The sequence below is a fragment of the Sceloporus undulatus genome, chromosome 2 (genome assembly GCF_019175285.1).
Source record: "Sceloporus undulatus isolate JIND9_A2432 ecotype Alabama chromosome 2, SceUnd_v1.1, whole genome shotgun sequence".
Lineage (NCBI taxonomy): Eukaryota > Metazoa > Chordata > Lepidosauria > Squamata > Phrynosomatidae > Sceloporus > Sceloporus undulatus.
The window spans coordinates 181,003,745-181,019,658 of NC_056523.1; the positions used below are offsets into that span (position 1 = coordinate 181,003,745).

The 15,914-nt window shown below is 45.1% G+C and overlaps 1 protein-coding gene across 1 annotated transcript in view; it reads left to right on the forward strand.

The window, feature by feature from the left end:
* Positions 1–9,743: 9,743 nt before the first annotated feature.
* SPRYD3 (SPRY domain containing 3) overlaps positions 9,744–15,914 on the forward strand; it is a 46,429-nt gene continuing 40,258 nt past the window's right edge. The window contains exons 1-2 of the mRNA XM_042453219.1: positions 9,744–9,825; positions 12,967–13,109. Of these exons, the coding sequence (XP_042309153.1) occupies positions 9,799–9,825; positions 12,967–13,109 (170 nt within the window). The 5' untranslated portion in view covers positions 9,744–9,798. The remainder of the gene's footprint in view (positions 9,826–12,966; positions 13,110–15,914) is intronic.

Genomic DNA, 15,914 nt, shown 5'->3' on the forward strand with positions numbered 1-15,914 from the left:
ATTTCAAACCTCTGTCTAGTGGGAATTCCAAAATGACCTCCCTTTGAAGCATCACTAAGAAGCATGAATTTAGTGTTTGGAGCTTTTATTGGTCATGTCCTCTATTTTTTATTTACCATGAGGGAGCTATGTAAGTTCAAAATAGATAATGAGGAAACTGAAATTCCTGTATCCTGGGTCAAATATTGATCAGAATGGAGGTGGCAGTCAATAAATTGGGGGGGGGGGGGGGGAGAGCGCAACCATGAAAGAACTGGACAAGATCCTAAAGAGTAAAGATATACAGCTAAACACTAAAGTGACAATTGTCCAAGCCACTGTATTCCCCATCACCAGGTACAGATGTGAGAGGTGGACAGTGAAGAAAACAGATAGGATGAAAATAAATTCTTTAGAGATATGGTGCTGGAGAAGAGTGCTGAAGGTACTGTGAATGGCCAAAAAGGCAAAAAGAGGGGTGGGGGGAAGAGAGAAAAGGTCCTTGAACAAATCAAGCCTGAATTCTCCCTGGGAGTCAAGATGACTAAATAGAGGTTGTCATATTTGGCCCCATCAGGAGAAGAGATGAATCACTGGAAAAGACAGCAATGGTAGGGAAGGTGGAGAGATGTAGAAAGAGACCACAAGCCACATGGCTAAGGGAGGCCAAATACCTGAATCTGCAGGATCTGAGCAAAGCAGTAGAGAATAGGAGGTCTTGGAGGTGTCTCATTCATGAGGCCACCATGAGTTGAGATCGATTAGAGGACAATTAACAACAATGGCTTTTTGGGTAGAGAGAAGACCACTCTCTCCACATGCCTTGGAAGTGCCTAGTGCAGGGCCAAAGAGAGCCCCACATCACCATGGCACCCAGAGGAGCAGATGCTTTCTGAATTGGGTGGGAGAGACTTTGGAGGAAGCACCCAATGGCCAAGGTGGCCCCATGGTGGAGGAGCATGACCTCCTTGTCTAGCTTTCTTTCTCAGCCATTAGCTGCTGTCTCCGCTGAAATAATGCAGCTTGACACCACTTTACATGCTAAATTCCACCCTACAGGGGATTTGTAGTTTTATGAGTTCTTTAGCATTCATTGCCAGAGAGTGCTGGTGCCTCCCGACACTAAAAATCCCAGGATTCTGTATGTTGGAGTCATGGCAGTTAAACTGGTGTCAAGCTGTGTTATTTCTACAGTGTCGATGCACCTAAGGTGGTTATTTTTCACAGTGGGGGGAGTGAGGACATGGGATTGTGACTTGCCATGTTATTTGATTCTTATTCTTGTTTGCTATGTATTTTTTACATTTTGTATTATTATAAGTTGTTATTTTATAATTTTTGCTGCTCTTGATTTCAGATTGTATGCCGTAGGCAGGTTTCATCTGTATCTTGGTTGATGACTATGTAAAGTGCTGTATAAACTTACGGCGCTATATAAATAAACTATAATAATAATAATACTATGCTATCATAATTTCCTTAGGAGGCATACTTCAGTTAATAAAGCCTCTGACAAGCTCCTTTTTGAAATATTTTTTAGGCTTACCATGAATTAAAACTGGCGCTAACATTTCTTTTTTATTATCCTGCCCACTTGAAAACACCTGAATCATAAAATAAATAAATTATTATTATTAACCTTATAAATATTATAATAACATTATAAATATTATTTATTATTAACATTATAAATAATGTTAAAGCTTGCTGCTAGACTGCAGATCATTTGGGCTCTCTGATTCTGTTGGCTGTCTTGACAGTTTTCCTTAAAGGACTGTTGTGAAGATCATCTCCAGAAGGGAGGAGAACCATTCATGCCTCATAAAACTCCCTGAAGTAAAAGTGGAGTGTCAGTGTAAACAACAGTGAATTGTAATAATATCTGTGCTTGACCCACCTATTGCACAGTCCCATGAGCTAGAATCCAGTAACACAATCCTATACAAAGTCCCAGAGTTGTTCTTCCAGTCCTTAGGGGCACTAAATCATTGCATAATATTCCATTTTACTTGTGAGCAAAAATAGATTGAAAGGTACTTGGCTCAGTGGTTTCCCCCAGATTCAGGTACACTGCAATCAGATATCAGGGAGATAATGGGTTTTGCTGGGCTATATAATTGCCAGCCTCACCTCTCCCTTTAGAATTGTTCCTGTACCCATTCATACCTAAAATGAGGCAGATACAGTATACAGATTCAGTGATATTGCTGTGATCAAACCACAGGGTAATGCATGCAGAGGTCTGCTCTTGAAATAATATGGAGCATCTTCTGATCAACTGATGGAGTTGAAACAAGCACACAGAACGTGCAAGCTTGCTGTGAATATGGGGCAGTCATTGCTGTGAACACACTTCTCCTGTTGGAGTGCTGCCTGCTCATGACATTCAGGGTAGGTTATAAACAAACAGGAGCCTTGTCTGGAGCATAGCCTGCTTGTTGGTGGTTGTAAGTGGGAATAAACTGCTGACTCCTGCAACATGTGAAACATGTTGAAAGATGATAGACATCATAAAGTATGTAACCACAACATTAAAATTAAGTCTCGGAAAGGTAAACATTTTTAGCTGCTCTCTTTATTCCATATCTTGTCCTCCTCTCTTGCAGCGCTCCCATCCCTTTCTCTACAGGAGGGGAAATTACTTTTTAAAACTCTGCCTGTTCCTATGTTTTTTCACAGCTACATCCCCGGAGGTCAGGAAGGTTTGCCAACTTTTAATTTCTACACTCAAGTAGTTGTTAAAGGTAGGGGTATGAGCAATGTTGCCAACAAGCCTTGAAGATATTCCCGGGAATGTTTTAACAAAATCCAAAATCCCTGGAATTCCCCAATATTTACCAGAATATTCAGTCAAAATCCCTGGAAAGAAATTAATTAAATTCCACAGATTCTGGGAAATTCCCCGGAAATTGGCAGCGCTGGGTGTGAGGCCAAGGCCAATTTTTTAAAGGTTTTCACCGCTCTTCTGCCACTTCCATTCCTGTCTTCCTCCAGTGCCTCTTCCTCCTTTTTCTTCTTCCTCCTTTTAACTTTTTCTCTATCCTGCCTATTTTTTGTATCTACCAAATGAAAGCAGTAGATATTTGGAAAGAGCAAGATACTGTGTATTATGTAAGTATGGGGGAATTTCTCTGGGTTGAGGGGGAATTTCTGGATGTATTGTGATTGCAAGGTGGGGTTAGTTGCAGCTCAGTCCTATGTATTTGATGCAGAAGCATGTCCAAGTTCAGCTGGGCTCTCTTCCAAGTAAGTGTGCACAGGATTGCAACAACTGTCTAGCCTAGTATAGTTTCAGGAAGGCATACAAAACATTGCATTTGGGATCACTTTCCAGTCTACTCAGCAGGGATGTAGCAGAGACATGACTAGGGGTGGGGGGTCACCTAAATGCACAACCATTCCCATACCCTCCAACATTTCACCAATGAAAACTGGGATACATGTGCCTGAACAACATCAGTGTGTGACCGAGATGGAAAAAGTTGTTAATGAGGAAGAACATGACAGGTAGAAGAGGTTGCAGAGTTTGCTTTTGCTTGAGCGTCCTGGGAAGGACAAGATTTTACCCCGATACCTTTCCTCTCTTCTGAGTTAATGATAATAAACTACTTTTGCACTTCAAACTCAATTTGCAGCAGTTGAAATAAACTGAGGATGAAGGGGGAAAGGGGGAGGAAGAGAGAAACTGGGACATTTTAAAAGCAGCTGAAAAGTAGGATGACAGAGGATTAATTGGGACCTTCTGTGCCAAAACAGGACAGTTGGAGGGTATGCATTTCTCCAAGGAGGCCACACAGGAGGTTGCCTTGTTTTACCCCCACGACACCCCTGTAAAGTAGTTTAGGCTGAGAGTTAGCAACTTTTTCCTGTCTTCCTTGCATTTGGGCTTATTTTATTCTCTGTGAATAATTTTCCAATAGTTTAATTTATTAACAAACAAAAGGCTGCAATGAGCCAACAGTTTCTTGACCAGGAAAACTTATTTTCTCCTGCTGTTTCTTGGGACTTGGAAAGGGCTTTTTTTTTTTCTAGCCTCCCTCCCAACTTTATTCCATTTGGCTCCAGACAGAGTGCTTGGAATAGTTCAAGTTTCCAGTCCACCTTGGCTGTGTAACCCACTTCCCCAGCTATTTCCCTCCTTGGCCAATTCTTTCCAAAAAAACATAACATCCATCACTTCTGTTGCTTTCTTGGCCACGGAAGAGAATCATGTGCCTGCTTGGCAGCCCTAAGCCTCTGTTGCAGCTGGGGCTGAGGAAGCCTTCGGATTGCAAAGAAGGAGAAAGGGTCTCTGAGTACATGCAGAGAGTGATGTTTATTTAGCCATGACAAAGGTTGCCACTTGACCAAGAAAAAACCTACATTATGACTGCACCTGTGCCTTTAGCAACACTTTGATCTGCAGACACCAGTTTTGGTGAAGCTTAACCGTATGAAGATAACCATATGGAGATAAGCATTGCCACTTGATAATGTCTCTGCTCATCTGGCTGCCCCTCCCAAAAGGCTGCTAATCCTCTTTGTGAGTAACTACACCTGGACTCCAAGGAACAGAATGGCTGTAATATGGACTTGCCATCTAGCCAGGGAAGATGAACAGCCTGGGCTGTATCTGCACTGCAGAAACAATGCGGTCTTGACACTGTTGTAACTGCCAAAGCTCAGCTGGAATCCTGGGATTTGTAGATTTGCTGTGGCACCAGAGCTCTCTGACAGAGAATGCTAAATATCTGACAAAAGTACAAATCCCAGAAAGCCATAGCATTGAGGCATGACAATTAAAGCAGTGTCAAACTCCATTATTTTAGCTTCTGGGCCTATAAAAAGTATGTTTTTCAGAAATCAGGTGAATCTGCCTGCTCCATCAAATGAGGAGACAGTTCTAGGAGTAGGTTCATGCTCTTTTCTCACATCATTGGGCAGAAGATAATCTTTGAAGTTGCAGTTTGACTTCAGAAGGTAGTCATTGTAGTGAAAGTCATAGTGGTCAGCATTTGTTTTCTTCTGCACTTGTATAAGTATAGAGGCCTGACCTCTAATATTGTTGGTTATCCTCCTAGGGCTCCATGAAGCTTATTGTCAAATACAGTACTTGTGTATGGAGACAACTGTAGCCTTTAACTAAGGCTTTCTCTCCCCCTTCTTGCCAAACTCTGGTTCTGTCACATGTTGCACTTTCAAATTCAGAAGAAATACTGTGAGCGCACATGCCCTTTTATAGCCTTACAACAGACCTCAGCAGAAGCCTTTTTGCACTCCCTTCGGCATCGTGCCAGAGGAATCTGTGCTCTTGACTTTTGGCACTGGCTCCCTCAGCCTTGGGCCATGGAAGAGATGCAGCTCTTGGGAGTCTGGAGGAATGCTCCCTGACCTGACCTGCAAAGAAGGAGCAGTCAGACACGATGTACTTTCCAGGAATTACCCCTCCTGCCCCCATGATCCACCCTCAAAGCCTGGAATGACAATGGCACTGTGGTAGGGCACAGGAGAAAAATGACTGGGGAACCACATGGTACAGTGGGGATGCTAGCAAGAAATGGGGTGGGATGGGGGAGAGCAGGCACTTTGAGAGGCTCCTCTGAAATTCTGGTCCTTGCCTTGAAACAGCTGCTGCTGCTGCTCAGTCTGCCAAGGAACACTCACAGCATGGATAGGTTACTTTTACATTACACCCCAAGAATCACCCCAAGTTAAAGTACAGAAAGAAACTTTTTCAAGTCCTGGAAACATAGATGACAGTCTGGTAAGGGAAGAAAGTGATGAAGAGACTTAGGCTGCAGCTGCACTGTAGAAATAATCCAGGGTGACCCCACTTTAACTGCCATGGCACAATGCTATGGAATTCTGGGGATTATAGTTTGTGGCCTCAGACTACTAGGGAATTCTGGGAACTATAGTTTTGTGAGACATTGAGTTTCCTCTGTCAGAGAGCTGTGGTGTCCCAATAAGCTACAGTTCCCAGGATTCCCTAGCACTGTGCCAAGGCAGTTCAAGCGGTCTCAAACTGGATTATTTCTGCAGTCTGTTTTGGACCGCAGTTTCCGAGAGGAGCACAGTAAAGGATAATTTATTTCTGTCTTCTGTAGCTCTCTGTACTGTTGCTGCATCTGGAGATTGGGGATGCATATACATGGTAGAAATAATGCATTTTGACACCACTTTAAGTGCTGTAACTCTATCCTATGGAATCCTGGGACTTATAGTTGTATAAGGTCTTTAGCATTCTCTGCCAAAGTCTGCTGGTGCTTCACAAAGCTACAAATCCCAGGGTTCTGTAGGACAGAGCCATGACAGTGAAAGTGGTGTCAAACTACATTATTTCTTCAGTGTAGAGGCACCCAGGGACTCAACAGTGGTGATAAAGTTTTGCAATCACAACACAACTCAGTTTAATTTTTATTTCAAACTAGGATCGCAACATTTAATTAGCAAAATTAACTTTAAAAAAAGATTCTGAAGGGCTAAAGAGCAAATGTTTGTTTTGTTCTAATTGTGTACTGGCTATCACACCAAAAACAGCTGTTCTTTACTAAATGGAAATAGAAATATTCAATGAAAACAAAAACAAGGGTGGCAGTGAAGACTTGTGCAAACGGAAATGCCAAATGCCTGATTACCAAGAGAAGCCTTTTACCAGTGATGATGAACAGACGGCCCTCCAAATGTTCTCGGACCACAGCTCCCATCTGCCCTATCCAGCATTATCAATCATGAGGGATGATGGGAGTTGCAATCCAGCAACATCTGGAGGACCATTCGTTGCCCATCCCTGCTTTTATCTGAGGTCACTGGTTGTTTCTGGGAAGCTCACACAACAGGTCACAATGACAACAACTCCCCCCCCCCTTTATCTAGTTTGGCAGGAAGACACAAAAGATTTAATAAAAGCAAGCAGTTTCGCAAACAGCTGAAAAAGACAGCTGATGAGATGTCGCAGTTCCTCTCTCTGCCAAGTAAAGTGGGACTGGATTTTTCCAAGGTTATATTCTACCACAGATGGGACTTCTGCAGTCCTCCAGATGTTGTTGAAACCTCCAGATTCCTCACTTTTAGCTATGCTTGCTAAGACTGCTAGGAGCTGCAGTCTAACAACATCTGGAGGGCTGCATTAATTCCACTCTTGCTCTTTCTGGTTATTATAGCATGGCAGGGAATTGATCCCTCGTCAGCTTTATCTGGATCATTCATCTACCATCAAATCTCAGCACCCTGGGACACTGTGATCAGGTGCTTTGTTGAGAGTGATGGACTCTTATGCCGGTGTTGAGGACAGAGCCAAAATAATAACTGAATGGGAGCAGAATGTCTGGCTCAGCTAAAATGACTTCTTGCAGGACCTGGTTTCCATCAGTGCTTTGACTGAAGCCTCCCAGTGGGCTGTTGAAAGAGGTGCAGTTAATGAACACTGAAGTGGCTATTGATTGGGCTTTTATTTAATGGCCACCAGTTATGATACTCAGAGGACAAGGGCTCTTACCTCGCTTTGAGAGCATTTTTGAGGCAGGTGGTGCTGATTGCTGGATGGTAGCTATATGCTCCTTGGACTCTGCAGTTAGCAAGTTACACTGGTGTGAACCAGAACTTGGGAATTTTGATTTGGGGAGATTGCAGTGACCAGCATCCCCATGCTGGCTGGGGCATTCTGGGAGTTACTGGCCAAGAGAACACTTTTTTCCAAGCTCTTACTTGTACTGGACAGATTCCTAAATCTGTGCTGCTTTCCCTAAGAGTTAAGGAAGTTTACTTTATTTTAATGCATTTATTTGGTTTACATGCTGCCTATATGCTAATATGTGACCAGTGAGAGCAAGCATGGCATACATATGTGTATGTCCCTTATATAAAATGGCAAAATCAGGTTTGCTTTTTGGAATTTATTTTTTTGTTAATCTTTTAACTTGGGAGTCTTTCACCAAACTACAGATCCCATTATTCCACAGGACTGGAGACACGGCATTGAAAGTGGTATGCATGCAACTGGTGCAGCTCCGCAGTGCTGACACAACAGTCAGTCTATGGAGATTCCTTGGGCTGGTGAACTGCCAACAGGCAAGTCATTTGCCTTTCCCTCTCAAGAGCCAGTTCCCTTCTGTGCTGCACCTTCTAGGCTTAGGAAAATGAATAGGGATGTGCTCTGGGAGTTTTGATTTCTAATCTGGTGCTCAAGTGTCCTGCTGCAGCGCTTGACTTTTGCATCAGTTACTGCAGGCCGTCGAGTGTTTCCTTGTCCTTAGCTCTCCTGCTGCAGAGTTTTGAGAGCCGTTCCAAGCCAAAGCAACGCTGGCATGGAGGCCTCACTGCAGTAAAGCATAAGGCACATGGCTCTCCCCAGGAACAGCAATGGAACCAATGCTGTATACAACATCACCAGAGGTTGGACTGCCTTGGCCAGGATGGCCAAGGGTGAGGAACGCTGGGTGTTGAAGTCCAACAACATCTGAAGGGCCTCATGATTCCCACCTCTGCTTTTACTTGAGCCCAAGGGATGTATTTTTGTTGTAAAATCAATGCCTTTTTAAGGACATTTGTTCCAGAAAATGCGGTCTCTGTGGTCATTCTTTTTGTTTTCTTTATGTTCAATATTCAGCCTGCCTTTGCACTTTCTTCCTTGATCTTCCTTAGCAGTTGCTGTAGGTGCTGTTTTCTGCTAGTGGTATTGTGTCGTCTGCACATCTTAGATTGTTAATATGCCCTCCTCCTATTTTCTCTCCTCCCTCTTCCATGTCCAAGCCTGCTTTCCTTACAGTGTGTTCTGCATATAAGTTGAATAGGTAGGGTGAGAGGATGCAGCCTTGTCTGACTCCTTTGCCAATTGGGAACCATTCTGTTTCTCCTTGTTCTGTCCTGAGTACAGATTCCTCATTAGGACTATCAGATGTGTTGGCACTCCCATGTCTTTAAGGGCCTTCCATAGCCTTTCATGATCTCTGCAGTCAAAGGCTTTGCCCATGCAGTACTTAGAGGGTGCTGCCCGGCTAAATAAGAAACGTGCTTTCCCCAAATTAAAGTCCAAAACACACCCTGCAAAAAACGTGGACCTAAGCTTTCCTTCACTCCCCAACTTTCTAGCATTGCAGAGACACTACATTTTTTTTTCACACCGAGAGAATTCTTCTCTTTGCTGTGTCTGCTTTCCTTGGGTCACTTTGCCTAGCCCCCTTTCCTTTGTGTGTGTGTGTGGTTCTTCAAGTCACTTATGGACTTGATCCCATTAATTTGAGTCTTTATATAGGCAAGGAATACCAAGTCAGAGGTGGTTTGGCCACTTCCTTTCCACGTAGTGACTGGTGGCCTCCCATCCAAGTGCTAACCAGGGCTGACCCTGCTAAGCTTCCAGGGTCAGAAGGGATCTGGCCCCTTTTTGGGTATCCATGCCGTTGCTGTCGTGGGCCTCCAAGTCCCTTCCCAGTTATGGTGACTCCCTACGATGGGGTTTTCTTGGCAAGATGTGTTCAGAGGAGGCTGAGAGAGTGTGACCAGGAAAGAAGTCACCTGGCTCCTCCCATTGAGGACTCCCATTGAGCCACGCCCCTTTGGAATCCACCCCCTCTTCTTTCGCTGACGTCACAATCGCCGTCCGCTTCGCCTAGTCCCGAACGTTCCACCCATTCATCCCCATTCACCTTCCTTCATCGCGAAGGAAGAAGCCACGCCCTCCGCCCCGCTCATTGGCCCCAGGCGCCGACGCGGCTTTGCGACACGCTTTGGAGCGGGAATGGGCGGGGCCAGGAGCCCGGATGTGAGCTGGGTGGCGGCAGCAGCAGCAGCAGCAGCAGGAGGAGCGGAGCAAGTGGAGGAAGAGGAGGCTGGGAGGGGCCCATGGAGGGAGAGCGGGGCTCTCTCAGGGTAAGGGAGCCTTGGGGCAAGAAGGCAGGCAGGCAGCAGGGGCTGGGCGCTGGGGCCGTTGAGGAGTGGCACATGGTGGGCATCATGGGCACGGTGGGCTTCAAGGCATGATGGGGTGTGATGGGGATCATGGGCTTCATGGCACGAGGGCTGTGATGGGGATGATGGGCTTCATAGGCTTGAGGCTATGATGGCTTTGAGGGCATGATGGGTGTGTGGGCTGGGCTCTCAGCAGCAAGGCTGCGGAGTTGTGGGAGGGTCCTCCTGGATATTCATGCTGTCAGTGGGTGGCCATTGATTTGGGGAAGCCTCTGCCTTCCTGGCCAGGGGCAGAAGGTAGGGGTCAACTAGCAGAGCTGCAGAGGCCTTTCCTTCGCCTGGCCTGGGACCATGTTCAGTCAGTGCTGAGGGGCAGGCATTCTGTGTATGCTCAGAGGCATTCTCTTCCTTACCAGCCCTACCACCCATGCCTTCCCTGCCTCAGCCAAGGGGACTAGAACTGCGACTGAGGCCCTCAGTTGTTCTGGGCTGTGAGGTTTCCTAGAGTGGAGGGTGATGCTGGGGGTGTATAACCAGGGTCCTTACTTTAGTCCATCTGTTTAGGGCAGTGGTCCCCAAATTGTGCTCTTTAAGGGGCTTTTTGGACTTCAGTTCCCAGAATCCCAGACTATTGGCTTCTGGGGGCTGAAGTCCAAATACCCTTAAAGGGCGCAGTTTGGGGACCACTGACCTAGGGTTTGAATCCCCGCTTGGCCATCAAAACCCATGGGGTGAATCTGGGCAAGTCACACTCTCTCAGCCTCAGAGGATGGCAATGGCAGACCCCCCTCTGAAGAGACAAACCCCTTGATAGTTTTGCCTTTGGGCTGCTGTAAATCAGAAACACCTTGAAGGCACATGGCAACAAGCATCTGCCTATTCCCTCAGGAATCTTAAAGTGGCTTTTGCATTTGAATTTAGCAGGGCCTCTTTTTTGGTGGAGGCTAAGGACCCATCTACACTGTGGCAATGATGCAGTTTGGCACCACTTTAACTGCCATGGCTCCATTCTACAGAATCCAGAGGATGGAGCTACAGCCCTTAAAGTGGCGTCAAACCGTATTATTTCCACCGTGTAGATGCACCCTGACAGTGTGCTGAGGCCTGTTTGTTGAGCTCCATAGTGAAGAGTGATGTTAAAACCTTGTTTTACTTTGTGCTTATTTTGCATTCTAGCCACTGCAAACACAACTGGTCTGGAGCCTGGAGTTTCTATAGGCCAACCATCCCAAAGCCTGTGCCTTTCCAAGTGTGTCTGATTACAATTCCCATCATCCCCAGGTAGCAGGTAACAGGCTGTGAAAGAGTCCTTGTGACTGTTTGGGAAAATGAGGATTAACAGAACTGCAGGGAAGGGTACTGAGTGCAGGATGCTAAGAACAACGAAGTGAAACCAAAATGGGAAGAGATCTACGCTGTAACAATAATGCAGTTTGACACCACTTTAACTGCCATGGCTTCATCCCACAGAATCCAGAGTTTGTAGTTTTGTGAGGCACCATAATTCTTTGGTAGAGCAGGCTAAAGGCTTTGTGAAACTACGAATCCCGGGATTCCGTAGGATGGAGAGTGGTGCCAAACTGCATTATTTGTACAGTGTAGATGCACCCTGGGTCTAGCCAGTGTTATGTGAAGAGAGATCCCAGGTCTGAGTTACTGTATGTGGAAGGAATGCATAAGGAGTAGATAATGCTTAAAGTTGAGGTGGCAGATGAGTGGTTCCCAAAGTTTGGTCCTCCAGGTTTTTGGACTTCATCATTCCTAGCCTAGCCACCATGGTCCACATTCAGGAATTTTGGGAGATGATGTCCAAAACATCTGGAGTACCTATGGTCTGATACAGACAGGCCAAAATACTGTTGTTTAAATGATACATGTGTCCTAAAAGTCCAGAAGCTGTACCAAAGCCACACTCCGGTCCTAAGGACTGGAGTGCAGCTTTGGTGCAGCTTCCAGACTCTTAGGATGCATGCATCATTTAAACATTATACCTCCAAAGTGACCTGAAGCAGCTTTATTTTGGCCTGTCTGTATAGGGCCAAAGTTTGGGAACCACTGTAGGCCTGAGAAAGTTGTTGCCAGTGTAGGCTGGCAGAGAGATGAGCTGTTGTGAGCCAATATTTGAGCAGACAATATTTTCATAAATCTATCTAGAGTTGCAAATACTGTAGTTGGTTAAAATCAGCAGTTTACAATCTTTGGATCTTCATTTTGCCATTCGTGTCTTTGAGTTGATTCTCAGTCAAAGCTGCTTATGAGAAGTGTGTGTTTATGTTATTTTTAAGCATTTCTCTTTCTGCTCTTCAACCCAGAGGTTTTACGGAAGACTAATAATAATGTAATTTTTTAAAAAACCGTTAAAATTTTAACAATGTTAAAATATAATGAGGAGAGGGAGGGACTGGATAATCTTTTAGCAGCCTTCCCTAACCTGATGCTTCTTGGAGGTATTGGGCTACTACTCCCTTCTCAGTGATCACATTGGTAGGGGATGATGGGAGCCGTAGTCCAACATAAGCATGTCAGGGTGAAGACGCCTTCTTAGTTAAGATAGAATTTTAAAAAATGGAAGATAGTATAATGAGATCTAGGTAAGGAGGGTCTTGGTGAGATGCGAGTCTGGTATCCATTGTATACATGAAGTATTGGTGGGAAATTGAATTGTAAAGTAGACAGCAACTGAATTATACAGGTTCATGTTTAGTATTTGATTTTGAAAAAGGGTGAAGGGATGGCTAGGCCCTCCTCTGTTGGAAGTTGGCCATAGTGTCACACTGGAGAACCTAGATGTTCCTAGAGAAAACACTTCTCTAGGCATTTGTAGGTCCTCCAGGGTGAGCCTGTGGTCAATTTCTGGCCGATGTTGACCACAGAGTTGCACCAGAGGACCTAGAGATTCCTAGAGAGTTGTTCTCCCGGGTAAAAAGTATTGTTTTTTTTTTATTTGTGGGTTTTCCAGTTTGATGGGGGTCCTGCATCACTAACACCAGCGAATGTGGAGGCCCCACTGTAATCTCTAGTATTGAAGGATATCTTGTGGGATTGTCTTAGTGCAGCATTTTTATGGACATATTTTTAAATATGGACTTCTCTCGTAGGTAGATCCTTACAGTCATAATGGATGATCTAAACCTGCACTACAGATTTCTGAACTGGCGGAGGAGAATCCGAGAGATCCGAGAGGTGCGAGCTGTCCGTTACCAAGAACGGTTCAAACATATCCTTGTTGATGGGGACATACTAAGGTAACTCATGGTACACTCATGGTACTGGGAAGCTGGTCTTTTCAATGGGATCTTGAAATAATGGAGGGGTTCAACGTTTCCCCCTCTGGTGGGCCACACCATCACACTTTGGGGCAAAAAATGGGGCCACAGGTCACTGGAAGTGTGTACTTCCTTGATTTTTGGCTTGTTTGTGAGTTTTGTTAAGGTTTGGGAGCAAGGTAGGGTTAAACTCCAGTTTTATTAAAAATAAACTTCTAAAAACTTTCAAGATGTAAGAAATAGAAAGTCTTCAGTTTAATATTCCCTTTTTCTTTGGCTTTAATTTTTTTTTAATATGTAGAAATGCACCTATATGTAATTCTGGGCCTGCAGACATGTTCCATCACAGTGAAGTTCTAATTTCTAAATGTTTTTTGGCTTTGTTATGGAGTATGAGTGCTTGTGAAAGCCTCAAAATGTAGAATCAAATACACTCAGAGTTGTCTTAAAAATAAAAGTCCTCAAAAAAGCAAAAGGTTGCCTAAGACCCAGTATAGACTGGTGCTTTGTGCCAGCCTGGGGCCAATTTTAGGGTTCCATAGGGCTGGGCGTCCATACGCGCCCAGTCCTACATTCGGCACTCGTACGCCCCCATCCACATAGGGCATGCAGCAAAGACGCATGGGTTTCTGAGCTCCCAAATGGCGAGCTGCTTCCCTTCCTCTGTTCCCTCTGGAACTGCCGCTCTGCTGCCCCTAAAGCAGCAACAATTCATGACCTCTTTCTCTCTAAATCCTTTAACCTCCTCAATCTCACCGAAACCTGGCTCCCAGCCCATGATACTGCAACCTCCTCTGCCCTTTCTTTTGGTGGTCTCTCCTTCACGCACACAAGCCGTCCTGAGGGTTGAGGAGGAGGGGTTGGTATCTTGCTATCTAACTCCTGCCAGTTTCAAGTTCTATCTTTCCCCCCAGCTATCATTTCTCTTCCTTTGAGTTTCATCCTATTAGACTCTTTTCTCCTCTACAGCTCCGGGTTGCAGTCATCTATCGCCCTCCTGGTTCTGCCACCCAGTTCCTATCTGACTTTGAATCATGGCTGACATTCTTCCTTTCAGATTCAGTCCCCACTTTGATCCTAGGTGACTTTAATATCCACGTTGACGATTCCAATAACCCTACAACATCTCGCTTTAACTCTCTGCTAGCTTCTTTTGGCCTCCAACCACACTCCAACTCTTCAACTCATTCTCTTGGTCACTGTCTTGACCTAGTTCTTGCTGCAAACTGCGCCATTTCTGACTACCTGGCACTTGACTTTCCACTATCTGACCATCATTTAATCTCCTTTGCTCTCACTTATACTCCTCCTCCTCGCCATACTATTCAACGTCTTTTTCGTGATCTTCAATCTGTCGACTCTAACCATCTTGGTCTGACCCTGGATTCCTCTCTCTCTTCCCTAAATCTCGGGGATTCTGCTGATTCAGCTATGTCTTTATTTAACTCCACTCTTTCCTCAACTCTTGACCATTTTGCCCCTGTCTCTGTACGCACTTCTTCCTCCAAGACTAGACCTCAGCCCTGGCTTACCCCCAACATTAAGTTTCTCCGGTCCTGCTCTAGAGCGGCCGAACGTCTTTGGAGAAAGTCCAAAGAGTGGGCTGATTTTATCCATTTCAAATTTGTTCTTTCTTCCTTCTCACGCGCCCTCTCTATGGCAAAACAGAATTATTACAAATCATTGATCTCTGCCAATGAGAGGTGCCCGCAGCGTTTGTTCTCCACCTTCAACACTTTGCTTAAACCTCTCTCTCCTCCTGTCTCTTCATCTTTCTCTCCTAATGACTTTGCTAACTATTTCATCTCTAAGATTACCACTATTCGCTCTGAGATAGTCCCTCCTGATTCTTCTTCTGCTCTTAATCTTCTATCGCCTTCGCCTAACAAATTTTCTGTCTTTCCTCCTGCCTCTTTGGATGAACTCTCTACACTTCTGAACTCTTCCAAACCTGCTACCTGTCCTCTTGATCCTATTCCTACTCGTCTTCTAATCTCTATAGCTCCCTCCTTTCTGCCCTCGCTTCTCCATATCTTCAATCTCTCTCTCTCTACAGGCTCCTTCCCTTCGGACTTCAAACATGCTCTCATTTCCCCAATTCTGAAAAAACCTTCTCTTGACCCCTCCTCTTTGTCTAGCTATCGTCCGATTTCTCTTCTCCCCTTTCTTTCTAAGGTTTTGGAACGGGTTGTCTATTCGCGCTGTCTTGAGTTTCTTGAAGCCAACTCCATTCTCGATCCCTTTCAGTCTGGTTTCCGCCCAAGGCATTCTACAGAGACAGCTCTCACTAAGATCTCGAATGACCTTTTACAGGCCAAGGCTAATGGCCTTTACTCTGTTCTCATTCTTCTCGATTTGTCTGCAGCCTTTGACACTGTTGATCACTGTCTCCTAATTGACATACAGTGGTACCCCGGGTTACGAAAATAATTTGTTCCGCCGCTGCGTTCGTAACCCGAAATGCTTCGTAAGCCGAAAAAGCCATAGGCGCTAATGGGGAAAAGCCGCGATCTCAGACTCTGTTATCGACTGGTTTAGATCTTACCTGTCTGGCAGATCTTTTGCAGTAGTTGCAGGGGGTCTGACTTCTTCTCTTGTTCCCTTATCTGTTGGAGTTCCCCAGGGCTCTGTTCTGGGTCCCCTTCTGTTTTCTCTCTACACACTGTCCTTAGGAAAACTCATCAGCTCTTTTGGTTTTTCCTACCATCTGTATGCCGATGACACCCAGCTGTATCTTTCTGCCCCTGACCTTTCTCCAAGGCTTGAACAGCAAGTCTCGTCTTG